Source organism: Falco cherrug, chromosome 8 (genome assembly GCF_023634085.1).
Source record: "Falco cherrug isolate bFalChe1 chromosome 8, bFalChe1.pri, whole genome shotgun sequence".
NCBI classification, from domain to species: Eukaryota; Metazoa; Chordata; class Aves; order Falconiformes; family Falconidae; genus Falco; species Falco cherrug.
In genome coordinates, this window is record NC_073704.1 from 1,620,047 (window position 1) to 1,647,939 (window position 27,893).

The 27,893-nt window shown below is 37.5% G+C and overlaps 1 protein-coding gene across 2 annotated transcripts; it reads left to right on the forward strand.

Moving 5' to 3' along the window:
- The first annotated feature begins 466 nt into the window (after positions 1-466).
- BOLL (boule homolog, RNA binding protein) lies at positions 467-27,893 on the forward strand. Of its 2 annotated transcripts, XM_055719377.1 has the most exons (11): positions 467-711; positions 3,457-3,597; positions 7,406-7,497; positions 9,777-9,831; positions 12,706-12,781; positions 14,019-14,146; positions 16,157-16,228; positions 17,196-17,243; positions 18,334-18,459; positions 19,916-19,990; positions 21,174-27,893. In XM_055719377.1, exons 1-11 carry the CDS (start codon positions 694-696, stop codon positions 21,195-21,197), a joined length of 855 nt encoding a protein of 284 aa, XP_055575352.1. In that variant the 5' UTR covers positions 467-693; the 3' UTR covers positions 21,198-27,893. The 2 variants fall into 2 exon arrangements, with proteins under 2 accessions (XP_055575352.1, XP_055575353.1); XM_055719378.1 differs by lacking the exon at positions 17,196-17,243.

Genomic DNA, 27,893 nt, shown 5'->3' on the forward strand with positions numbered 1-27,893 from the left:
CTGAGTAAGGGCTCCTCGGCGCTGCCCTGCGAGGCCTGAGCTGTTTTCGCTGCCGTCGAGGCCCACTGGCTCGGCCCCGGGGCACTGCCCTGCCGGCCACTTTTGCCTCCCTCGAGGCCAGGGGACGGGCAACAGGCAGGACCCCGTTTCACACACTGGGGTTTGCCTCGCCGTTCCACTCCCTAGCTGAGGGGGATAAAAGCCCAAGTGGGCTTTGCCGCCGACCTCCCCGGGCATGGCGGCGGGAGGCTCCTTCGCTGCCGCCGCGCCCCGCAGCGCCGTTCCTAGGCGTGGCACGGCAGGCGCCGCCGGGGCTGGCCGGGGGCACGGTGCCTGCGGGGAGGGCCGCACCGCAACGGGGAGAGGCAGCAGCCCCCTGAGTTGGGGCGGGACGTGAGTGACGGCGGCCGCCGGGGCGGGGGAAGAGGCGCCGCGGGGCGCCCGTGAGGGGAGGAGAGGCCCCTGCGGCGCCGGGGAGCGGGCGTGCGCCTGTGGAGGGGCCGCTTCCCTGGCGGAAGGAGCGCGGAGGGGCGGCGGGAAGGGCCTGCTGCGTCCCTCTCCGGCCCCCCTGCCGGCCCCGCGGCCCCCCGCCTCCCGCCGCAGCCTCTCTGCCGTCGCCCGGGCACGAGGCAGAGCTGAGGAGCGCGACGCGTGCCGGCAACGTGCCGGGGCTGAGGCGGCGGCGGCGGACAGATGGAGCCCGAAGGCGCGGTGAGGGGCCCGGCGGGGCAGGGGGCCTGTCTCCCGGCGCCGGGGAGCGGCGGCGACGCGCCCTTCCCGCCGAAACCCCCTGCGGGTGCCGCCATTTGCCCGGCGGCGCGGCGGCCTCGGGGTCTGGTAACCGCCGGCCTCGCCTGGGGGCCGGGCGTGCTGCGGGCCGTGAGGTGGGGGGCGCCTCTGAGGGACGGAGGTGGCGTTGGTCACCCCGCCGCGGGGAGTCTGTCAGCTCTGGTGCAAAGAGGTTGTCAAACATGCCAAATAACCCGTAAAAATACTGTGGAACAAATACATCCGTACTGTTTGAAGAAAAAAATTGATAAAATTAATTTTAAAACCTGTAGAAACGGGAATGGCTAGGCAGGTGGTGCGCTGTTAGCGCACAGATGATCTTTTTAACGCTGTTTTCTTGCTACTGCGCTGACATTGAAGAGAGGATGTTTGAAGTGGTGATCATACAGATTTTAACACCTAAAATTAATTGGGGTTTATTGGGGGTTCACAAGTGATGTGTTTAATTCCTCATTTCTTTGTTTTGGGGATTGGGGGGTTGTGTTTTTTTTTTCAATAAGACAACTTTTAAAACTTGTATAGAGAAAATGAAACTTGAGGCCTTTGAGGTAAGGAATACGTTTTGGCTGTACTGTCAACTGTTAACTGTTCCTGTATAATGAAATTCAGGTATTTTAGTGCTGTACACAATTGCCAGATAATTACACAGTTGCCAGGTGATTACACAAGTAGAATACTGTATTTGGTGTGAGAGATGAAGAAAATAACCTATCTCATCATCAAATGTTGTTCTGCAGCAGAAAATGTTTTTCCTGAGGCCTTTGGGACTATAGCGGTTATGGTTGTTCCTTGCCTGCAAGTGTGATTTTGTTTTGTGGGATGTTTTTTGTTTTTTCTTTCTTCAGGTTAGGTGCTGCTCTAAGGTAGTATGCCCAGCAGGAGGAATGCATACTTTCTCCTGAATACATCAGGTTAAAGACTTAAGTTTTTCCTCTGCCCCAAATGTGTGTGTGGGGTGTTAGTACATTTGGAAAGGATTTTTGTCTTTCCCAAATCTAAAAAGGCATGGACTAGCTGAATTTATTGTCTTTAAGGTATATAGAACAATAGCAATAACCTGTTACTTGGAGCTAATAGGACTAATTTGCAGGTAGCTAAGGAAATATCAAATAATCCTGGAAGGGCTCGTGGGGCAAACAGAAAGACAACTTTTTTCCTAACATTCTTCATTACCGATCTTCCCTTCTCACTGCACTTTAACTGTCAGCCTTCTTTTTTTGCATGTTCTCCCAATAATTCATTTGGTTTTATCAGGGAATGCTTAAAGGTAGAGGTCAAAAAAATGCTGGTCTGTGAATGAGGTGCACAAAATCAGGAAGTAAAACAGTATAAATGAAAGGGGCGTTCTGTGACAAGAACTGTTGGAGAGCCCTTCATTTTCTGCTCTGATTTTTGAGAGACTAAAGATACGGATACCACAAGAAGCAAAAGAACTTTGTACTAGATGCGGTAGCTTTCTATCTTTAAAATATCCTTGTATGTGTTTTGTTGGTCCTCACTACAAATTTTAAGGGTTGCACAATAGTACGAAAAAATACATGTCTCTTGAAAGGATTTAAAGTTGAGACCACTAGATTCCTACTTGTAGTTTTCACTACTCAGCTTACTATTAGTCTTGTTACCTGCAGTCTGTGGCAGCTGTTTATCTTTCACTTTGGGCTCCTTCCTTAGTGATACTGCCAGGGCACTATAGCCCAGGATTGGTTTTAGTCAACTTGTGGGGTGGGGAGCAGCACAACACCACAGCAAAAATGGTCCTGAAGCTTCTACTGCAATCTGTCTTCAAGAAGTTAGTGACAGTAGTCTGTGGCTGCTCTACATCTATCATCTCACAGTTAGGCTTGACTATGTAAGGCAGTATTAGTTTGTTCTGAGAAGGTTTTCCAGTGAAATGCAAGCCTATATGGTTTCACAGTTCACAGGTGTAAGCATGGTGGAAGTTAAAACATCAGGCAGACAACTAAATAATGGTTTCCATGAAGCTCCCACCATACTGCGTCCCTTTCCTTTACTGGGGCAGGAGCAGTCTGGTTCTTTTGCAGAGAGAATTTCTGTTCAGATCGTTCTGCACAGTGTTTGTAGGCCAAGAGAGTGTTGAATTAAAAGATTCGTCTTCAAGGGCTGTTCTTACCAGTTGTAATGAGCTTGTCGATGTTAATGTGGTGGAATTATGGGTTCTTGGCACTTGGAAAATGAAGCTGAAGCTGTTGTAGAGAGTAGAGTTTTGTAGATGTGTGTGAGCACAGATTTAGTTGAAAGCATCCTTTCTATATAGACTTAAACTAAGGGGCTTCTAACAGCTATAAATTAATCTCTGAAATGGAATTAATAACTTCAGATTCATACAGCAGGGTGCTGTGCAAACAGAAAAACTGAGATTGGGGGATTATGCCCTAAATGTCTTAATTCAGAAAGGTATTAAAATAAAAGTAAAACTTCAGACTGCAGTGTATTCACTAAGTTACTCAAACATAAGATTAGTTTTAAGCAATTAACATTAACCATATATTCTTATCCAGAATGCAGCTCAGCGAAGTATTTAAGTTATTCAGCATTTTCTGTGCCTCCCCACAAAATCTGTGTGTATCTTCTGTTGCATTTTTATTTAATATTTTATTACATGTAAGATATTGAAAATATTTGAAAATATTTTATTTCAATCAGCAGACCACAAATCGGATGCAAACAGAATCTTTATCTTCATGTCCCAATGCTGTATCTCCGGTGCCATTAGATAATCTGACCGGTGGTCCAAGTTTTGGAACAGTTACTCCAAATCGGGTCTTTGTGGGAGGAATTGATTTTAAGGTATTTTTTTCCCCTATTTTTACTATTAAATGGTAATTTATAATCTATAAAAATCAATAGGAAAAAATGAGACATAATATACCTGTGTCTGTTTTAGGTGGTAAGTGTGCTTCACTAACATTCAAATCAACAGGAGAGAATAAAGCTTTAAGCCTTGATTTAAGTAACTGTAGTACAAAGTTGACTCTTTGTACATAAGCTCCTGTCATACTGATTCTTCAGAATTTTCTTTCCAAACAAGATGGCTTTTGTCATCAGCAGAGCTGATGGTAGAAAACTGTGTAAAAGGGTTTTTTTAAGTATGTGTAACAGTGTAATTTAATAAACTGTAAACGCTGTGTTATAGGTTGCAAAGAGAGCAAATGTCAGTAGCATTAGTTCCTCTAGCACTTTTCTTCCAGTTCATACGAAGAAGGGGCAACAGTATATGCACTGTATTCCTCAGTATTACCATAGTAATTTTCTTAAAAGCAAGTGTTTGTTTTAAAATAAATGCTAAGGCTTCTCTGGGTGATTTGCAGTACTGATCTTAGAATGCTTGTGCCTTTGCCCTAAAAACCTCAAATAGCAGTGCATTTTGAGCCATTTATACGTTATTCAGTTGCTGTCAACATCTGTGAGGAGATGTGAGCCAGACCCTTGTACCAGCTACTCTCATTTCTTTTTTTCTTGCCACTTTTTAGATGAGTGAAGTAATTGACTTTTGCAAAACATTCTTGGTCTGCTTAGCTGTGTCTTTGTTCCCACCAAGAGTGTCTTCTCTGCCCTTAATCCTCCTAGGCTGAGGACCTTTTGAGCACTGACTTAGATGAAGAATGATAATTCACTCAAACTAATTTGCATAATTAATACAAGAAATTCCAGGACCTTTTGGCTCATTTGGCAGAGATACCTCAAATAGAGGCGTTCATAATTTAAGGTCTTCAGTATATTTCGGCTTTAGCAAAGAAGCGCAGTAGCTTTCTGCATTAATAGTAAGCAAATTACTAGAGCTGTAAAAACACCTGTTTCACTCTGTTATTTCTTCACTGTAATTTCAAAGGTTAAAACACTTTTCTGCATAACATATCAATATTTCTCTTAATTGTCATATTTATTGTTCATTTGGAAGAATCTGTTGACTTCTTGGTTCAGTTGCTGATGCATCAGAATCTATTACAAATCTTAATTTCGACAGTAGAGGATTTCGAGTGTTTTTGTAAGCATAAAGAAGATGGATTTTGTTGGGAGAGGACATAGAAGGGATGAAACCTCTGTAGACATTTTAGCTACTCTTCCATTTACTGTGATTCTTGATAGCAAGTAAAGTCTTATATTTCTGTACCAGTCATAAGATGTATATGTCAGTCTTGAGTTGTTTTCTGTTGGACATCTTATGGCAAAAAGCATTGTGGTCTGTTGGCTTTTTACCTCAAAGGTCTTGTTAAAGTCAGATGGTGGGGTGGTGGTGGGTGTAAAGAAGCTATTTATTATTTTTGTGAAAAAGGGAGACACTTAACAAAAAACTACTTGCTTTCCTGCAAGCTCTTGTATAATTTCACCAGGCATTTCCATTTGGTCTGTCACCATAGAAGCGATTCCTGCTTGTAAGAGGAAGTGTCTCGCCTCTTAAATTCAGAGAGAAAATTCAGTAAGAGAAGTTATAGCTGGCTACATGTTCATCTTGGTCACTCTTCAGTGGTGTATGCCCTTGTATCTTTGACATAGGTGAAGGCTTAATGTTAGCCTTTCTTAAAATATGGCAAGTGCTGTTGTCTGTCATAAGCAGGAAAAAGCAAGTCCTCAACAGGTTTCTGGCAAGCTTCTACATACCAGGTTTGTCCAGAGACTTGCAAATTTCACTGTGAATCTTAGAACAGTGTTTCTTTCTTACTCCCCTTTTATATCTGCAGAGCAGTGTATTAACCTTTGGCTTTCCAAGTTTATAGTCTTGTGTAGCCATCACTCATGTCCTTGAGGCACTGAATGACACTTTCAGCACTAATCAATTTTAAGGGCTCTTTGATTGTTTCTTGGCGTATTTTAGCCTCCCACTATTTTGTCATAGGTTCTTTTTCTCAGCTTTGTGAAGCAGCTGAGCTACATGTAACATAGGGAGCTCAAATGAAACAATCTCCCAGAAATGGGAAATTTTGTCTATAGGCCTTTCATTTCTAAGTAGGTAAGTTTTGGTGTTCATTGGAGAAAAAAATTAAGGGGAAGGAAAATCTCCACTATGAGTCTTTTGTACTATGTACATGCTTTTTGTTACTCAAGAATGTGTGAACCCTTCAGCATATGATATAAAATTGTTTTATATAGGCAGTCAGTTGTTTGGCTGAATCTATTTTCCTATGTACATAGGCTTTCACACTTATGTTTAGGTACAAAATGTGGTTATCTATTCAAGAGAGTGGTTCTGGTCTCCAGAATTCGTTTAACCTGGGTTAATGGTGGGTAGTTTCTCAAGAATAGGTGCAGGCAGCTTCCAAGAAGACACAATTACTGAGCTTTAACAAAACATTGAAGTGTTTCCTGTCTGTTCAGTGCACTTACATCTGTTGTTACTCCTCATGTGAGTATTTTCTAATGTTTTAATGCTTGGATTAGTGAGGGAGATAAAGCAGTCTTCTACCATCATTGCTCTGTGCTGGACATAGAGGTTGTAGCAAGCAAGCTGCATTATTTCTTTCTGTGAAATGTGTCTTGAGGATAGAATTATTCAAAAAGAGCATTAACTTGACGTTCTTTCCACTCATGAAAGTTGTTTAAATTTTGTTTCTTAAGTTCTTTTTGCTTCTCAAACTTGGATGAGGGAGGTAAGCCTTTGATATGTAGGAGAGGATTTACTACATTGTATACATAGAGTTAAAAACAGTAAAAGTCATTCAGTTAAAGGTAAATTAGTACTTCTGATACACTTCCTTAAAATAATGAGAAGTATAGATGAATGTGGAAATTGCTTGAAGCATACAGAGATCTGTACATATAAGCATACTTCTTCCAGCATTAGGTATAGTATTAACCAAGGACCATGTAGAACAAAATTTTTAAAATGTGAAATGTGGTGTGTAGGGCACCATGTTTGATATATGCTTATATTGTAAAAGGAAATGGTTCATAGAAGGTGGACAAGCATTTACATAGCTTAGGTGCACCTTTACATCAGGAAAATGTCTTACTCCATGCATGTTCAAAGGGAACAGTTTTCCTTCAAGCAGCCTTAGACTATTCACCATTAAAAGGACCTTTTCTTATTTAATTTATAATGGGGAGTTCCTATGGTGTGCCTATATAATACTCTGCAAAATATGTATTAAATGTACTGTAGAAAGAGGGGTCGTGGTGCATTAGATGGATTTGACCATTAAGTCACTGGTTTAGTGGTGACTTTTCATATGTGACCTATCCATATCATTTATGGAAGCCTACATACTCTGCTGTTTTACAGTTTGAAAACATTGCAGTGATGTTTTGTATTTCAAACAGCACTCTAGTACATAATTTACAGAAACTAAAATTCAGCTCTAGTAAACCTACTTCAATGGTCTTGGCTGTAAAAGGACAGTTTTAAAATACAGTAAAAGAGGAGTTTTAATATTTTAGTGGCTTTCCAGCATTACTGCTGAATGTGAAAATGCAGTGATTACACCGTAGGTGTGAGGCTCATACATGCTTATTCTTCTCTACCTGTCCAGGGTTATAATTAGTTTGTAGCAAACTTTATCCAAAGTATATCCATTTAAAGTCTTACAGTAAATGTTCATCAATAACTATGCAAACCAACTTTTCTTTTTTCCCCCCCCCCTTTCTTGATTTACTGTACTAGACTAATGAAAATGAGCTGAGGAAGTTTTTTGCTCAGTATGGCAGTGTGAAAGAAGTGAAGATAGTAAATGACAGAGCTGGAATATCAAAGGGGTTGGTATAGTAGAATAAGGATGTTGTGGGAATTGAAAATGTGACAGAAAGCTGACTAACTATAGCAAATTTGATTATGATTTTCATAGCTTGGAATATTATTGTGTCATTGATGTTCCTAGTTATTCCATGTATGCAAAAATATGTTCTTGCCCTTTAACATATACGTGTAAATGTCTTTGTAATTCACGTAACTGTAAAGCTCGATAGTCATGTTGTTTTAAGATGAAGCTGTGTGCAAGTAGGACAAAATCATTAGTCCTGTCTGATTTTTTTATAACAATAATAATTTCAGTAGATAATCTTTAAAAAGTAGTTTAGTTACCAAACATACGTATATATTTTTACTACTGAAAAAGCCGGTGTGGAAAGGAGCCTAAGAATGGAGGAAGAGGTGTGGTACACACCTAAGTGTGCTGGAGCGAATGACAGTAATTGAGGTCTTGGTGAAGATTTTTGGAACAAGAACATAGGGGACAAATTTGACAATGAATCACGACTGTAGGAAAAGGTGCTATGACTGGAAGTCTGCAATAAGAGAAATGCCAAAGAGTAAATCTGGAGAAAGAATAAGACCAGGTAGTAAAGTTATTGCTAGAACCCAACAAATGGTGAAGGAAATAAGGTGGGGAACTGTACTGCCACAGAGTGGTGGGAGGGGTGGGGTGAAGCAAGAGGGGAATGTGCATGAGAATTTGTGACTGGAAAGTTCACTTTGGTCAGAAGCTCTCTTCTGAGCAGCAAGCCTGTGGTGTCTGAATTTCTTAATTTTAATGCTGTCAGCACTTATATCAGCAAATTACGCACTGAGCTGCAGGTCTTAGCATAGAGTATACACGTGCATGGCATGTTGGACTTGGTCCTAGTCCCAGATCCATCCCATCACCAAGCCTCTTACCCTTTTACTAAATTCCAAGAAGTATCTGGGACTTGCAATACATGTGCCGGTATAATACAATAACCTGAGAATATCTGATTATTAAGCAGTTGTGATTCCCAACATATGTCTTACAGTAAATATGTTGGAAAGTAATTACTTACAGTGGTGTTGGGATTTCTGTTGAAATCCAAGCACAGCTTTGTTGCCTGTTGGCAGGTGGTTAAAGAAACTTAACCAGGTAACACGTGGAATGAAAAGCCTGTGTAGCTAAGGTCGCAAGCTAGGAAAACAGTTTGTGTTCTTTGAACTTGGAAATGTTTCAAAATTTGTTTAGAGAAGGCAATGCAGGAAAAGCCCAGAGATTTAAAAGTATAGCTGGTTGGAGACTTCCTGGACCTCTACTCAAATGCTCACAAAGAATGGTATGTTGTAGTGGAAAATTTGATCTGCTGGCTGGAATTGTATTGGTATCTTCTGAAATCTGACCCTGAGAAATAAGTCATAAACTTAATAAATTATGTATGCAAAACTAAAAGAATTAAAAAAAAAAAAACTTGTTGAAATTCAGAAAGTTGAAGTTAAGGGGGGGGAATCCATTTTGTTTGTACATATGTGTTGTGGTACAGACTTCAATTACAAGATCAGATACTTGCACACGCAGTGCCACATCCAGTGGCCTAAATTTCTCTGGGAATGAATTTGAGGCGTTTTGGTACAGCAGGAGTTCTGGGCAGAGAGGCTGTTTGATTTGTTGTAGCAGTTAGAAGAGGTGTGGCAGAAGGCATACTGTGTCACAAAGTATGAGAATACTTCATCCTTAGTCACCACAGACCTCTTGTTTAATGCTAGGCATGTCAATAATGACGAGAATAATTCACAGATAAACACTGTCTCTGCATTGCTGCTTTTTCTGAGAACTCAATTTAATATAGCCGATAGTGCTTGTGGAAGTGTGGAGCATTCACAGCTGTCACTGAAGTAAGTGGGAGCTGTGCTGTGAAGTGCAGTACAATAAAAAATAACATGCCAAGTGTCTTATCTTGGGCATGTAACAGGCGAGAGCAAAAGATCAAAATCTCTTTGTTAATAGAAGTGAAGGAACTAAAGAAGTACGCTGAGGAACGAGGACAGTACAGAGAGTTGTGCATAGCTGTGTGGGCTACTCATTCACTGCATAGGAACTAATACATTACCACTTACTTAAATATATTAGTAAGTAGACTATAACAAGATTGTTAAAATTAAGATTACAGTTGTTACTGCACTCTTTATTTCTACTATTGGTTTTTTTTCCCCATTAGGTTAGCTTTTAATGTCACTTGTACCATATACCAAGTAATAATGTGCAATGTATGTAAATATGAACTTCAGAGCCTTAGTTTCTGTAATTTTTATTTAGGTATGGCTTCATTACTTTTGAAACCCAAGAAGATGCACAGAAGATTTTACAAGAGGTAAGTGATAGTCTCCATTATGAAGTATTTCGTTTAAGGGATAATCATATTAGACATGAAGTAGCCCTGATTGTCGTGTCCTCTTATGTGTGCCAGCTTGCATTTGAAGACCTGTTAAGTTTGGTCTCCATAGTTAAGAAGATGGTTTAGAGGGTTCTGTGATTTATACAGAGGTCTTCTGGAACTAGTGAAGAGGGTTTCCTATTCATAGTACAGCTCTTGACTTTTGACATACGGTCTTTAGTTTCTTGGTCTATATGTGGTCAGCAGTATGTACAGAGATACCAAGACACTCCTTCACGACTGCTTTCACTTGCTTTACTAGAACATCCATTGCTCTCAAGATTTCATGGGAAGTTGAGACGATAACTGCTGTCGTTTGTTCTGACATGTGATTGCCAAAGCTGATGTAATTCTTTTCAGGAATAATTAAATTTATTTGAAGTCTTAAGCAATGAAGCTCCTTTTATGTCCTGTAATTTTTGCTTCTCCTCTTAGCTACATTACTAGAACCTCCCATGAGACATGGTTAGCTCTTTGTCTTTTTTAAATGTGTGCTCCATCTTCTGGTTGGAATGTATTGGAGAGATCTGTCAGTCAGGATGTATTCATACACATGAAGTTATCTGGGTGCAGGCAAAACCCCTCCAGAAAATAGTGTTCAAGGCTTGCAAATTACCTTCTCCCAAATATAAAGCTGGTTAAAATATTTAAATAATGAAGCTCTTTGGGGAATTGTACTAAAGTTCAAAATAACAAAGTTTTTTGAAAACACTCTTACGTGGAGCCAAAAGAGTATACAGACAGGATCTTCTTGAGTCAGCTACTTATCTTCTAGGTTTTTTTATTGTTTTGTTTCTATAAACTAGAAGAATACCAACAGTACTGAGTAGCATTGTGAAAATGGGTTAGGATATTTGCTTCTGTTGTAACTGAAAGACTGCTCCATGTGAAGTCTTACTGGTGTCTCATTCACTGATATTTTTTTGTCTATAGAAGTGCTTTAATTTACATGTCATACAATTCTGGCACATTTTTCATCTTTGTGTGATACTGCTATCTCATATTCATCTTAAGATCAGTTAGCATCTAGGTCTTTCTCAGACATCTTAAGCTGAGAGTTTCTAGGCTTTAATAATTAATGTACAAAATTAATGATTTTTTTAATGTCTTCTCGATGATCATCCTTTGCAGTGATTTTTTTTTTATCCTACTTTTCCATCATGAGTAACATCTCCAGAAATCTTTTTCTATGTTGTAGTCTTTGAAAGTATTAAATTGCGTTAGTATCGAGAACAGATCTTGAGGGGTTTCACCAAGATCCTCGTTCTGGGCATAGGTTATTACTACTAATGCTTTCTCTTCCCATCTTCCTGAAGTAATTTTTTGATTCACCACAGCTTTTCCTTTTAGTCTTCACTTTCTGTAGCATCATGTAATTTTTCATGCAGTGCTGTATTAAATGCTTTGAAGAAGTACTTGCAGATTGGCTACTTCACATAACTGTGAAAGTTGTGTATAAAAAAAGTCTAGCTTCCAATGGATCACATCAATGAGATACATTACATTGGGAAGAATCATCTTCCTATTGTCTGTGTTGCAATGCAGTTGGACTGAAATGTGCATCTTTTCTAGGAGTTGTTCTGTGTTTAATAGGCTATGTGGGTATGTTTGCCACAATTAATACTTGCTTATGAAGCCCCAGTTTCAACAGAATAGTTCAGTCTCTTCCTAACTTTAAATCTGATTGGTGGGACTTTGCTTTATGTACAGATGTCCAATTCTTTTACTAAATCAGGCTCAAATGAAGAAAATGTATTGATTACCTAGCTGTTGTCCTTCTGTTGGACGTGATTTAGAACATATATATTTCATTCTATATTCCTCATTAAGAAGTAATCATCTCCTTACTGGAGAAGTTAACAGCCCTGAAAACTGAAGCTTCATGGCATAACGTGGTAATGTTTTAATGCACATTCTCCCTTATGTACCTGTTGAGGGAAACAGGCCTTCAGAACCCTTTTAGGTTTTGCAAAGCAATATTAAAGAGATGCTACCAAATGAAAAATGTGATCGATTTACTCTATTCCTTTCCATTATATTAAGAAGTAGTGAGTTCACTCTCAATTTAAAAACAAAGGCAAGGCTTTAATTTACCTGATGTACTTGATGCTCACTTGCTGTTGTGAAACAGTTGGAAGAGAATTTAGCTTTACTTATCTGTACCTAGCACTTTCTTATTTAAAAATTCTGCAATAGTTTAGCCTTAGTAGGATATCTGTTTTAGTGCATGTTGGTTTGTTGGCCTGGATGTAAGGAAGTTTCAAGGCAGTCCTGAGGGAATACGGGGATTTTTTTAAATTCAGACCTTATAATCTGACCATGTGCATAGACTTATTTGTTCCTGTCATCTTTTGTAACCTAAAGTTGTGATCATGAAAAAGATAAAATTAATCTTTATACTTGAAATTGTCAGGTTTTGTACACATATTTTTATAAAAGCTTACTACATGAGGTAAAACAAAAAAAAGTGCTGACAATTACAGGTATCAGTTGCTAGTCAAAGGGCTCCATGATTACTTACAAGTAGATAATAATAGTATAATTATTTTAATATTACGCATAAATAGGTATAAATATATGTATTACATAATATATTTATTTATTTATACAATAATTGGTAATTTGTGTATGTGAAGTTTAAGGTTAGGATAGAAAAGGAATTAGTATAACATTTGGGTTTTCTTTTGAGATGCACTGCAAATAAAAAGCAGGGGAGGGTGAAACCTGCTAAGTGCCTTACCTACTTCTGATTTTTGGTTTTTGGATGCCTAGATATGTATAGAAAATAACATCTTCTTCCTTTAACTCTAGGCTAAAAAACTTAATTATAAGGATAAGAAACTGAATATTGGTCCAGCAATAAGAAAACAACAGTTACGGAGTCCTCGTATGTATTTTTACTTGCATTTGGGTATTACGTGTCATTATGAGTGTAAGCTTTTAACCAAGATGTGCCTGGGCTTGCACCGCATTAATGCGATGTGTGGAATATGCTCAGAATGGTTTGCAGTGGGAGTAAATGCATGCCAGTGGAAATGTCCAGATGAACAGATTGATGATCTTTTGATTCTTGTATCTTTTCTAATATGTTGTTTACTTCCTTTCTTGGAAAAGGTTATCTGTCTAGGAACAAACCAAATGGAAATTTCTTTCAGTTGCCAGGCAGAACCTCAAATCTGAACATTTAGCCTGTCCTCACAGTCGGTTCTACAGAACAAAGCAGGCTCTGCTGGTTGGTTGGGTTGTTAATTATTCATTCATTTATATTGGCAAAATGCATCAGGACTAAGTCTTGTTTTCTTTGGTAGAAACCATCAGGAATGGGTGGTTGCCATGACCATTCAGTTCTTAAAAGTTCTTTGCTGTGACAGAATGGAATGGATGCTGCTGTGACAAAGAACTACATAGACTGAACACTTACACAGGAGTAGTGATAAGTTTTCTTTGTCAGATGACTACTTTATCTTGAGCAAATATGCTCTTAAGACGGTCTGTTGAGGGGGAGACAGAAGACAGGTTTTCTTCTAGAGAAAACTCTGCTGCCAGGGGCTGTTTTATTTCTGTAATACACTACTGAAAATGCAGGGTATAAATCACCAACTTTTAAGACAAGATCCATCCATAGCAGCAGCATTGCTGACATCTAAATACCAGTTTTCACTTTTGTCAGGCTATATGCCATCATAAAAACAGTCTTTGTGTGCTGAGAAACCAGACTGCACCTTGTAATGAAATAAATCTGTTGGTTTTAGTGCTTGTATGCTGTTTCAGCTAAATATGAATTTGTGGAGGTTACCAATGGAAATTCCCTACAATGTGAAGTTACCTTTGGACATTTGAAGACTAAATATATATATATTTTCTGGTAACTGCAGTTATCTGTGTTTAGTAATTTATATGCATGTCATCTTCTGCACCCCTTCCTATCTACCTATGGAAACATCCTGTGACTATGTACTTTGATGATTTTGTGTTTGAGAGGGAATTTAGATTGCACTAGCTGCACTGCTCTGTGTTCTTTTGAGTGTTTTGCTTCTCAGAAGATCAGAAATTCTTTTCTTTTATGACCTACACATGTGGAAAAAAAATTTGCTGTCAAGTAAATATGAAAATATGAATTCCAGGTTCTACTATAATTCCCGAAGCTGGTACAATGTACTTAACCACTTCAAGTGGATATCCGTACATTTACCATAATGGAGTGGCTTATTTTCATATGGCTGAAGTTGCTTCGCTTCCTCAGCCATGGCCAGTAAGTAATTTATTTTTGCATATGCATGCTTTTCTGTGGACCGGGATGAGTGCAGTGTTTTTAGGTCCTTCCTGATTCCAGTTTCCTCAACTTTACCTGATGTTTGATGTTTAAATGGCTTCCTTTATGTTAGTCTGTTTATTCTGTGAGTTTAAAATATTACTTAAGTTTATTGTTCTTTTGCAGGGGACTGTTGCTTTGATGTAACCTATTGGAGAGGGTAATTCAGAATCAGTGAGGGCTGCCCCTCGCTGCAGCAGAAGTTTTGTTTTACTAAGGAGTTGATGGTGCTTATGACCCTTGGTTGGCTCCATTTATTATTTCCTCATGAGTGAGGTGTTCTTGGCTGCAGACTTATGCTGACGATGCAAAGAGAAATAATACTAGATCAACAAAGCAAAAGAGAAATTGGTTAATTTTATAGTCATTCACATACTCTTCCCCTGCTGTGCTTTCCTTCCCCCACCCCCCCCCCACCCCCAAGAATACTGTTCAATTTAGAAGGAAGATGATTCAGTAGATTAATTGTTTGTCTTCAGTATCCTTGGGGAACTTGGACGTAATTACTTGGGAGGTAAAGGAAAAAGTTGTCAATCACTTCAGGTTTTTTACAGGGGGGAAGGATTGCAAGACTGATGGGGTCTGCATAAAGCACAGGACTTACATAAGGGATGCATCCTTGGCAGTTTCTGTAAAAGCAGCATTCACAGAGGCTGTACACACCATCTCTGTAAATGAGTGGGAAACCCTTCACATATTGGGGGAAAAACTCAGTAAAAGAAATAACAAATAAATAAACCCAAACTTCCCTAAAACAGAGATGAGAACAGTAATAGATTCTTTTATGTTTATTTTGGCCCTGCAGAATCTTTTTCTCAGTATTTAGCCTCTGTTTATACCACTGCTCTTAACTTCATAGATGTTTGCTTTTCTAACGGAGACATGATGTTGTGCCTTATGGTGCCTTCTCAGCTTTAGAGGATAAGCATAAACACCTGATCACATATTTTAGAAAGCCTTTTTGAACTTCATGCTCTATATTTCTGGAGAACTTAATCAAATCCTACCTGTTAGTCACAAAAAATATTGAACTTTGATTCTTGTGCTTTGACTCAGATCTACTGTGTTTCAAACAAATAGCACTCAGTCTTTCAAATTACAAATAGTGCTGCCTCTTTTGGCTTCAGTTATTTGCATATTCTTATCTTTCATTGTTAGAAAAGTACCTACATAAGAAGTTAAGGGAAGAAAATATAAATTTGATATTATGGAAAATATTAATCAAATTAAAGATAGTAATACTTTTCTGTGTGTGTTGTGCATGTGTTACAGTGCAGAATGGGTCTCATTTTTTTCATTTTGCCTTATGCATTTTAATATAGTGTAGAAGTAATTATAGTAGTTTTGGAGCTGTTCCTTCCTAAATATTTGCAGGAATGAGGGAATTTCATGACATGGTAGTTGCACACACTAGCTAATGAGAGTTCCACAGGACTGTGTTGTCCTCTACCATGGCTGTATTTCAGCCCCTCTTCCTTTTACTGGTGTTTCTAAACTGGGTCCCCACATAACCCAAGGAGGTTTCTAGCTGGTTTAGCTCCCTAAACTGGCTCACTGTCAAATCAGACGAATGCTGGGGCTGGTGTGAAGTAGGGAATGGAAAAGGGAAGATTGGGTTTGGGTTGTGGTGGTGGTAGAAATCAATCATTGACAGCTTAGATTGATTGCCCCGAGTGTTCACAGAAACGTACGTATGGTAGTGGATGGCCTTAGCATGCTTTCTGGAAAGAGCTAAGTAAATATGACAAAGATTTTTGTTTCGTCTTGAATGTGGGCCCTTAGTAACAGTGGTTTTGAAGACTCTTCTTGTAGGTTAAAACTTGGTAAATGCGTTTTCAGATGGGAGGGGAGGTGGTTCAACATTACAGCATACCAGAATTGTTCTTAATAGGAATGACCATTTATGAAATTACTGCATTAAGACTTGTGTAACTTTTTTTCTTTTTTAAGTCTCGCTCTGTTTCCAGTCCACCTGTGATGGTAGCTCAACCGGTTTATCAGTCTCCTACATACCATTATCAGGTATCTGTTTGAAAACGGGTTTCAGAACATCAGTATTCCTTTCAGCCATGCTGTTTCATTTGCAGCACTGTCTCGGGTCTGTTTATTCTTAGGAAATAAAAAGGCTGTTCAAAACAGTCACATAAAACAGATATTAATTGCATCAAAGGCTTTCTTTTCAGTAGAATACAATTTATTCTGTCTTTGTAGCTACATGGAAATGTAATAAATAAAAATTTTCTTTGATGTTGCTAGACAACTGGCTTAGTTAGCATCTTTAACTTTTACCATCTAAGCCAAACTCCTGCTCAAAGCAGAGCTGGTTAGATCAGGTTTCTCGGGAACTTGTGCAGTTGAATTTAAAATATCCCCAGTGATGGAGATTCCATGACCTTTCTGGACAGCCTATTCCGATACTTGACTAGTTAAATATAACTAGTTAAAATTTTCAGTGTTCCAACCTGTCTCCATTGACTTTTGTGTTCTGAACACCTCTGGTGAGAGTCTAGCTCAGTCATATTTATCCCACCCCACCCCTCAGTTAAGTAGTTGTAGCCAGCAATAATTATCCCCTCCCACCTTGATCCTTCTCAGGGCTGAACAAACCAAATTCTCTCAGCATCTATGTCTGTGCCCCAGTACCCTAACCATCGTGGTGGGTCCATTACTGGATTTATGCAGTATGCCTGTGGTTTTAATGTATATTGGGAAGTTAACTGCATTTTGTATCTTCGTTTTTGCAAATTAGGCATGCCGCTTAGATGCTTCAGTATTTTAGAAAGTTTTGAAATGGCCAAGTCAGAGGCTGAGTGGAAGTAGACAAAACTATATTCCTGAATTATTTGGGGGCTTAATTAAAAGCATACTTTTTTAAATTAAAAATTGATTATAGATTTGAGATGGTTTTGTTTCTGGTATGTTGAGAATTCTAGTGTGTGCATGTATATATTCTTAATCACTTAAGTAATGTTTTTTTATTTGAATTTAGGCACCCACACAGTGTCTTCCAAGTCAGTGGCAGTGGTCTGTTCCACAGGTAAATACAGTTGATAGCTGCAGCATTTTAATGTTAATTTACATCTAGTTTAAAGGTATGGAGTGCTTATTTAACAGTGAAATTTCCCACTATTTACAACACTGTTGAAATAAGTCTTAATTGCTGTATTTTAGCAATGCATTTGCAACACTTGCTGATAATAATAGGAGGCATAAAATAGCATTTATTGAAACATCCAATACACATCTTATGTAAAGAAAGCATCTTTCCCTCCCCTTTCCCTTGGACACAAAGTTTGTATTAAATTATGTAGTAGCTTCTCAGGAGCAGGTAAAAACTGCCGTATTTTGCCAGATAGGAGAAATGAGCATTAACTGATGCTAACTCTGACATTTCATTGGAGTATTGCTAGCAGAAGGATGTAGACACACAAGTGTGGTGAAATTAGACCCAGACCCTTGAAACGGGGAAGAACTTGAAATTGCTAACTTGGTGATTTTGGGAGGAGACTGTATCGAGGTTTTGATCCCTGTAGCAAAGGAGCTTAATATGGAGATCTTGGCACTCAAGGAACTTGAGGTTGAAGCTGAAAGGAGGACCAAGTACCTTAAGCTTGTACTGTTACAGTCAGTCCTCTTTACTTTAGTAACAGCCAGCCTTCTTCAGTTATGGTCATATCCACTCTATTAATAGATTTCAGTCTGCTGCTTTGAAATCTGAATGTTTACGGAATACTGCAGAATTACAGAAATACTGTGGGTTTTATTTTAAAACAAAAATACTTGCATTTTTTATGTAACACTTTTGCAAGGGAAAATTGTAGTGTGTTTCTGTGATCTTGAGAATAAGTGTCAATTTTATAAATTTTAGGATTTCTCTAACAGTGCTCTCCAAAATATAAGTAAAATCTGGAAAATACATAGAAGTGGTCAGATGACATGTTTGTTTTATCCTACTACCTGACCTTTCTACCCACTTCCCCCTCACTTTCTTTAGGTTGTCAAAGATGAATTCAACACTTTCTTTTAAAGCTTTATCTTCATTTATATGTAGCAAAGACAACTGTAAAACAAGCTTTGGTATTTACAGTGTATAAATTATGTAATTTATGAAAATATGTATTTTTCAGTCTCCTGCCTCTCCACCTTCATTGTTGTATTTGCAACCATCTGAAGTCATTTATCAGCCCGTAGGGATTACCCAGGAAAGTGGATGTATACCTGCACCTCTCCTAGTGGAAGCTGCAGTTCCTGAGGTACTTTTTATAAAAAATTTTACTTGAAGTACTTATCTATAACTGAAAAACGTAACTTTTTAGTTTAAGCACAGACGGTTCCGAGCACTTACCTGTACTTACTCCCACACCCATGCTGCTGCTCTTAAATCATTTCAGTTGTCCTCAACTGAGAGTATCTCTTCCATTCTTCTGGAAGGATGCTTTGATTCTGAAATAGTTTTAGAGAGGTAGAAGTGTATGACAGACATAGACTCAATTAGTGTTGTTTGAAAATAAGTTTAAATAAAACAGAAAACTGTTACAGCCTGGGTAGACTAACCTAGCATTCTGAAGAGCCTGACTCCTGAAGTAATTATTTTTCTGTGCTAGTAGAAGCTCATCTCTAAATATTCTGAAGATCAGAATGAATTAAGAGTAGTTGAATAACTAAATAATTGTTTTCTTTGTTTACAGTTTTTTTTGCTTCTGTATCAGTAGCATTTCTAAGGTATCTTAGGAGATTTTTAATGTGCAGTAAGGCCATTTCTTTACTGTATTTTTTAATATCCAATTAGACACGGCTACAGAAAAACTTACTATAAAATGGAAAATGTATTATCATTAATCAGTACTTTTCCTGCTTGATAATTCATTCCTCATTATCAGGGATGCCAAAATAAATAATAAATTAGGACAGGAATCAAGTATTGTGACAGAATTTGAAGTGTTTTATTGCTACAAGAGAGGTTCCAAAACTGGCATTTGAGTCATCTTAAGTAGGAAATCCTGACATAATGAAGTAATTTAATTTCCCTACAAAGGTATTGAATAATGCAAGACTTTGGTTATTGTTTGTTTCTACTTGTTTTTAAAAAATGCATGAATCTCAATATTTATTGCATAATCATAAATCTTATTATCCATGTTGTTATTTTACCTTTTGTATTTCATGAATCGGATATCAGCTTGTACTGAGAAATTTTAAATCTGTGAGCACTAAGGAAATTAGTTAAGGATTATTTGGGCGTAACATGCTCTCAGTTCACAGGTACATAATTTGTTGATGTTAAAGGAAGCAGTATGTGGAAATTCAGAAGATGATGTAAAATTCAAAGGAAAGCCTATGTGTTATTTGTATGTAAATATCTTTAAGTGTGATAATGCTGGGAACTACATTTCAATTTGCTATTCTACACATTTAGATACTGTTCCAATGAGAGCTGAGAAAAATGGATTTGTAGTAGAAGTGTACTACTTCTGTCAAGTGTTTTTTATACTGATCTAGATAAACTAAATCTAACAAACTTTGATACAATGGGGAAAACATAGATTTAGTACTGAAATTTTAGTTTTTAAAAAATCAGTAGTTTATATTAACACAGTGCACAATTTGTAGTTTTAAGGAATCGAAATTCATGTGAAAGGTTTCCAAAAACATAAAATTGTGAAACAAGCTTTTCTGGTTATTTATTTAGTTATTTATTTTTAATACCAGCTGTATTCTGATCATGGAGTTCAAGCACCACATCACCAGCCTTATGCCCAGAGTACCATAGCCATACCTGCACCTGTGAGTATCAAACTAAGACAGTTAAAGCAAGCATGGTAGTATTACTGTCCCCGTTACTGAAGGGGGAAGCAGTAGGAGAAGAGGGGCAGGGATGAGAAAATCTTCTATTCATGAATTAATAAATAAGGAAAATGTTGCAGAGAAACTGAGATTTTTCTTCACTTAAGGCTTTGTTACGGAGGACATGAGTGTTACTTATTTTGGAACTATTTGAGGAAACTTAAAAAAAAAATACCCAAAACATAACTAGTTATTTTTAAAACTTGAGATAAAAAGAAAACCGCAAATGAAAAATGCATTTTGAGAGAAAACAGTGAACCTCGTTCAGTTTTTTGAAATTATGGTTACAAATCCTTGTCTCTATGTGTCTGGATCTTGAAGTTGAATTCATTACTTGCAGCCTTAGGTAGATAAGCATGTCATGTTGTGGAGAGATGGGATTTTGAAACACAGGGTGTGAAGAACTGTCCCAGTTGGCCACCTATGCATGTTCTTATGTGCAGTTCTGATTCCAAATGGGCATTCTAAAATGTGATTCTTCTGTGTCACCTGATGCAAGTAGTTGGGCTCTTCTGGGTCCCCCTTTTGCTGAAATTACTAAGCTGCTTAACACATAATGTCTAAACTACATATAGCCTAGATTTGCCTGATAACAAAGAACTAAAGGTATCAGTAGTTTTACTTGATATTACAGCACTTACTCTTCTGTGAAAAATGCTTACTCACGTACAGATGACAGGCTAAATATGAATGAATCAGCGCCATGGAAAAGGCTGTCTTTTTTTTAATGTATTTTTTATTTATTTTACCTTTCTATTAAGAGAAGAATCTTTTTCCAGACTATTGTGTAACGATATCTACTAAATATTTCCAGTAGAGGGGGCTGTAACATCAAGTGTTGTCTTGGAATGAAAGGCAAGTACTGCAATTTTTTTTTTTTAAAAAAAAAAAAGCTGAATATGAATTTGAGAATTCTAATCCTAAGTGATTCATATTTTTAAGAAGTACTTAAAAGGGGGTTGGTGTAACACAGTGATCATAATATCCAGTTTATATTTTATCGTGTTGTTTCATGCTATGTTCTCTTTACAATCTCCTGTTTTCTAATTTTTCTCATTATGGGTTAGTGGGGTTGTTTTGTTTGCTTTCTCTGATCTGTATGTTCTCTCTGTTTACTTGACAGACACTGTGGAGCATTCACTATTAAGCGAGTTGGGCAGATCTAATCTACTTGCACTGATTTTCTTGTCCTGTCCTTCCTGTGTGGCTGAGATCCATCATCAACATAGCTAGCAGCTGCCTGTTGTGAAACTTGGGGTCAGTTGTTTCATTGTAATGCTTCCTATTTAGAAATTGGAAAATAATAAAATGTGCTCAGATAGAATTTAGCATAGTCTGCAACATTATTTAGCTGTTTCCTGCATGTTTGTAAATGTCCTAACAATTCTCGTATGTAAAACAAGCTTTATAATCTCATTCATTCCTGGGATGATGATGTACGTAATAATTTCATTGTTATTTTCTTTCTAGTTCAACCGCCCAAGTTCTGTGTGTTTTGGTTATTTTCCTTCAGTGGGAAGGGAAGCTTTCAGTATTCAATGTGTGATTATTTTTGTTTGTTTGTTTCTGAAAACTGTTTTAAATCCTTTATTGGCAAGTCAACTCTCTCCCCTTTTCTCCCTATTTCATGTGATGTACAGTAGTTTCTGTTAATAGAGTTAAACTTTGGCAGGTGCTCAACCATGCTTTTATTGTGAAAAAGGTTCTGCTTTTAGTTGCTTACACTTCTTTAAAAATTAGGATTTTAATAAAATGAGGTTAGGGAAGAATGTTTTGCACGTTAAAATTTGTGTCCATTTCTTATTTGATAGCCTTTAAATAGACCAGTGATTTGTAGCAAGGGCTAGGTATTTCTGAAGTTGTGATTTCTTTCTGGTCTGAATACGTACCTCAGTGATTTATCCCCAGATGTGGCTTTTAAAAAAATCTTAGAAGTCTGCCAGTATAAAACTGAGCATAGTTCTTTTCAGTTGGGAACAGGCAGTACAGAAGAGAAAATGTGTTTGTCTCCTCCCTATTAGAATAGGAGTCAAAACTATTCTCAGGAAGAGTAGGAGAAATAGGTTGCAACTGAAGTCCTGTAAGGGTGATGTAAGGATGTAATGAAAGCTGAAGTGGACAGGGAGACTGCGACTAGAGAACCTGGAGATTTAGGAATGCAGTGCACAACACGATGTGGAGCTAACAGGTAACGGAAAGAAACTGACATCTGGAGATTAAAGTGGGTTGAATACCGTGATACAGATGTAGGAACTAGAGCTAGTTGTATTAAGAAGAGCCAGAAGGGAGGGTATAAAGATTGAGTAAGTTTAATAAACCAAAAAAAAAGTTAGTACTGAAAAGACCTGAGGTAAGAAGACAAGGTTAGAAAGCAAAGATAGTTTGAAGCTGTCATATGGCCTAGTAGGCATGGGAAGAAAGGACTCGGGCTGGTCAAGTAAGGGGAATAAAACAGATGGGAGTTCCACAAATGGGATACAGAGCAGCTGAGAAACAAAGGAAGACTGTACGAGAACTTGATCTTGGGAAGAATAAAGAGAAGAGTACAAGTATTCTAAAAACTATTCTTGCCAGTACCTAAAATTGATAGCCCTGTTTTCTGGATCTTGCTGTCCTGTTAGCAGCTAGTGGTGTCCACTGACAAATTAGTTAATCACAGCTCCTTGCCTACTTGTTAGTTTACAAATAGAAAAGCTCTCAGTTATTCAGCTCAAGTTTTGTAAATTGGAGTTTTAGCTAATAAAAAAAAAGTAAGCATTATCATAAATTCCCATAGTAACGCATTGCTTTAATCTACATTACAGAGAATGCAAAAGTAAAAAAAATTGTTAGTTTTGCACTGTAACATAAAAATACATTTTCCCTCTCCAATTACAAAGAGGATACAGTTGCATTAATAACATGACATACCTTACTATAGCTGTATGATCAATGAACCAAACTTGATAAATCATTTTAAGATTCCATACTTGTAAATAAAAGGAAAATACTTCTTGCCACTGTTGACTTCACCTGTGTACATAATGGAGATCTGTTTTTCCTTTTTGAGCTAAGTGTATCTAGCTAATGCAATATCCAAGTAGACTGTAACTTTTAATTGAAGCATTATTAATGCAGTAAATGGGACACATTTTGAAATAGAAGAAACAACACAACATTTTCCCATGTCTTTAGGAATCAAGGTCGCATTCTGTGAAAAGAGATTTTTCACATCTAACATCTGTGAGTCTGAAACCTTGAGATAACATGAAGTCCCCATTTTCATCCTAGAAAAGATTACAGAATGGAATAAAAAACTCTTACACTACTTCTACAGGTTCTGTAAACCAGACTTTTAGCTACCTACTTTGCTAACATACCTATCACGTGGAGGATGTGTTCTTCCTAACTTTTAACATTTGCCTGAAAATGACCAAGTTCAAATAGCCCTCCTTTTTGTAAAGTAATAAAATACTTTGTGGTTTCAAGTGTTTTTACTTGTCCAAACTACAATTTTTTTCCTGCATTTCCTTTCTTAATAGAAATACTGTTACAGCACAAAATGGTGATTTCTGATACACGGCGTACTGTATAAACTTTGGTTACTAAGATGCATTGGAAACCAGCATACTTTTATTAAAGGGAAAATTTAACATTTAATTTCTGGATTACATCAATTTTAAAGATATATTAGTTACAAAGGAAAAGCCATTTTCCCACATGCTGACAGCATTTATATGCTGTGTATTAAAAACTGGTTATTGAAGTCTGTACATTTTGTTTCAGTTCCAAAATAGATTGTCTACTTTTTATTGGTTTGCAGTTGGTATTTTCTATTGTTACAAGGTATTTTACTTATATGTCATTTTAGTGCTTGGGAATAGTAACTTTTTCAAATAAAATTTGTACCACTAGTTTAATAATTATCCTTATATGAGGCTGACATTTTGCTTGCATATGGTAAGCAATAAATTTGGTTTTATGGTGTTTTTAACTGTAGAAAAAGGGAAGAATTGACTTCTTTCTATTATAGGACCATTGAAAACGTGTTGTTTCTTAAACTTTTTCTGTGTTTGTGCAAAACTTCGGAACTGTGGCAGTATCACAAGTTGGGATGAAGTACTGCTTTCTTCTCAACCACAGGGAGATAATTTTCTTTCTTTTCCTTGCTTCTCCTCTCACCCCCCTAGGATTCCTTCCATGTTTTATAAAAATCAGTTCCTCAAAGGTTAAAATACAGCCATTGTAGTTAATAGGGAGTGCAAGCCATGGTTTATTGCTTATGTAGCACAAAGGTCTTTATTTTAAGTATGTAAAATATCCTTGAGCTTCTCAATTATTTTTTTTAATCTGCTCTGTAGTAATTTGGGGGTTTTCTTTTTGTGTTTGTTGTTGTTTTTTTATTTTAATTGTTCAGGGATCTTATAGTGTGGACATTTTGTATTCAGTAAATAGTCTATGTGTAATATGTGGATAGATGTAAAGATGATTCTAGAGTCAATAGCATTCTTTCCTACTGTGCAGGAGGAGAGATGGAGTCTGGTTCTGTTCTTAACGCTGTTTTGAAATGGTTTTGAAGTTGTTGTGAACGGAGATGCCATGTGCTGTCTTGTTTGCAAGTTTCTTCAAGTGACTTTCCACCTGTTGCTAGGTAGAAAAATCTATAAAAATACAATTTAAGAGGTTCTTTTCTAAAAAAAAAAAAAAAAATTGTTACCACAGCAGCTGTGGGAGATTGTTTTGCCAATACGTATCAAAAAAGAGCATACCATTTGTTACGTGCATGGGGATGTCAGCCTATTTTTGAGGGGGGGAATACTCATCTGCTGTGCATTGTCATGTTTCTGAGCCAGTCTGTACCACTGAAGCATCTGTCCAGTTGTTCTTCTGTTTGATTTTCAGACTTTAGAATTCATCAGTATAAATATATTACAGAAATCTTGGCACATTGTAATAATAATTCATTTCCACAGAAGAACTTTTACATAGTAAGTTGTTGGGTTTTTAAATGACATGCTGTCTCAAGATGCCACAGAAAGGTGGTGTGTTCTGTTAGAGCCTTATTCTTGTATCGTGGTACAAACACATTTGACCCAGGATTCAGAAGATTTAGTCCCAAGTCCTTATTTTTGGAATTCACAATTTGTTTACCAAAAAGAACTTCCCTGGTTTTAAAATGCTTAGAGATCCAAGAAGTAAATTTAACAGATAGTACTATCTTTAAAAATAGGAAGTGCTTACAGAGAAGTCTTGACTTAATTGCTTGAAAGTGTACAAATACTGTACAGTCACTTACATGTTACCGGATTGTGGCTATAGTCCAGATACTCGGAAATGTAGTTTATTTTTCATTAATTGGTACAGATGTTAAATTGTTGATAAAGAGTTGATCCCACGCCCTTTGCTTCAAAGTACATTTACTTTGTTTTTACTTGCCTGTGAACTTGATCATTTGGAAGGATGTTCAGTGTTAGGCACAGGAAGTATACCTGCAGTGTTCTGTGGGGCCTATAAAATCAGTCCGGAGGTGCTCTTGGTTAGGATTGTATCACCAGGTGCTAACCATGCTTCATTCTGATTTGAGACCTAGAGGAGACCAAGATGAAGCTGTGAATGTTGGATTTCCTCCGGGAATCACAGATCACTGTTGAAATACTGAGGGCTCTCTGGTCATATGCTAGTCTCTCTTCAGAATGCTTGCTAAGCATGATGGTGTAACATCGATCAGCAGTAACTAAACCTTTAACCTACCAATGGCTGAATTCTGTAGAAACAATTAAGGCGCAATGACTGACTGCTGTAATTCCGTTACAGAGTTACACAGATGATACGCGCTGAGAAAGAGCTACATCATTTCCTCAGGTAGTGCATACAATTGCATTGCCTTGATATTCTAGCATTCATGATACTGTTAAATTCTCTTGTACTACACAGTATTATTCTCCTGCCACTTAAAACTTCTGTAATACGGAGATCCCTGTGCTTTCATACAGAAGTCATTTAGTTAACTGCAGATGTTAAGATCCTGATCCCTCACTGATTTTGAGGTTGGGAGGGGGTTCTCTTTGGTCTTCCAGTTTTCCATTGATACTTGTAAGGCTTTACATACATGCTAGGAGGGAAAACATCAGATTGGGTCTGTGCCCTATGGACATTGGGTAACTGATAGCAAATAATAATTTTGTCTTTGCATTGTCACTTATTAGCAGACTGAATTAATTTTCTGGTTTCTACCACCTAGAATTTAGAAACCCTGCTGGTATCTTTTGTTTTCTGTTGAGCTAGCTCTTGCAGTATTTCTAGCAACTGTTGTATATTTAATGCTTTATTTCCATGGCAAAATGTTAATTCAACGTTCTCTATTAGTTAACACTGGATAAAAACCTTTAGACTGGCAGAAAAGTTACTGAAGTTATCTTTCTCCTGTATTTTTGTGTATTTGATCAAGGACCATTTCTCTTGCATTAAGCAGAATTCTCTAATTCACTAATGTTTTTGATTCCTGCTACTTCTAATCTTAAGCATCTGAGGTCCATTCATCATCCCTGTAAAACTGTTGACATTTTTCATATTAAATTTGCAATTCTTTGTGTTCCGAAATTCATTTTCCAAAGTAGCTAATATTAAGTCAGTGAGTAAGCTGCATTCCGATAGTAACTGAGCAGAAACTAGCAGAAACTAGCAGAACACATGGCTTTCTTGAAATGTTTTCCTCCATTTAACATAGCTGTAAAATGGGAGAAGTTGTATGGTTGTAAAATTTTTTTTTTTACAGTAAAATAGGTTTGTGGCTTTGTAATGTTGAAGTACTATTGTAGTTTTAGTTCACTTGATACAAAAGTTTCTTACGTTTCTGTTTAATTAAAAAAATGCACAGTTTAAAGCAATAGTTTAAGGATCCAAAATAAAATGCCAATGTCTTGATACATATGCGCAATCCTGTAAGCAAATCCTTATAAGCTGTTATGTCAGAAAGCCAAGTAGAAATACAGAAAGCAGAACAGTAATATGTAGCTTTCATTTTAGCAGTGTTTATTAATGTAGCTTAGATGTAATGGGAAAGCGTCCCTCTTGTAAGGCCGCCTTGGACTGAGTCATGAGTAATTGAAACAGCATTGAAACAAACTTTGAGGGCCTTACATAGTTATATTGTATAGCTTGTCAGTGGGCTTGCAGTCTGTGTAAGTGTGTACATTAAATGTAAACAGGATATTGTTCGTAGTATTTCCAGTTGGTTTTAATTTGATAAACTAGAACATCCAGTTTCATTCTAGAATGCGTAATGTCAGTTAATCACATGGTTGTGTTACTTGATACTGTACTGCAGATAGAGATGTTCTAGTTACTGCAGCCTTGGTAAATGAGGTGCTGTGGAGGATATGCACAGATAAGAGCTTAATGATTTTGTAGACCTTACTTTAGAGAACTATACGGAGTTTTATAAATCAAAACCTCTTTGTGTTGGAAATACTTGTGATACAGCAATAATAAACAAGTTGTTGTAGTTTGTAACTTCTAGTAAAGTTCTGGGTTGGTAACTAAAAGTATAGTTCAGATTGGTGCCTGTCTACTGTTTTGATTGTAACTTCTGCTTAACTGTAACATCAATGAGTAGTTTAAATATGGGTTTAGAAAAATACGAAAAATGGAGCTGATTAACTTTTATCATTAAACGATGCTTTTGTGTCATTAAACTATTGTCATGTCTCTGTGTTAATTATTTTTAGAACGCTAAGTTAAATACTACTGCAGAAAAGCTGACTTTTCTGCTCTGTCAAGTTAAACATGTTAACAAGACTGTGTTCCTGTTACATTCACAAACGTACTCCTTCAAAAGAAAAAAAACACCAAACAATTTGGGTGA

Excerpts from the sequence above, each read along its gene's own strand:
- BOLL (XM_055719377.1), top strand. Across the intron at positions 16,229-17,195 it reads CTCCTACATACCATTATCAG|GCACCCACACAGTGTCTTCC; the intron begins GTATCTGTTTGA and ends ATTTGAATTTAG. Across the intron at positions 17,244-18,333 it reads GGCAGTGGTCTGTTCCACAG|TCTCCTGCCTCTCCACCTTC; the intron begins GTAAATACAGTT and ends TGTATTTTTCAG.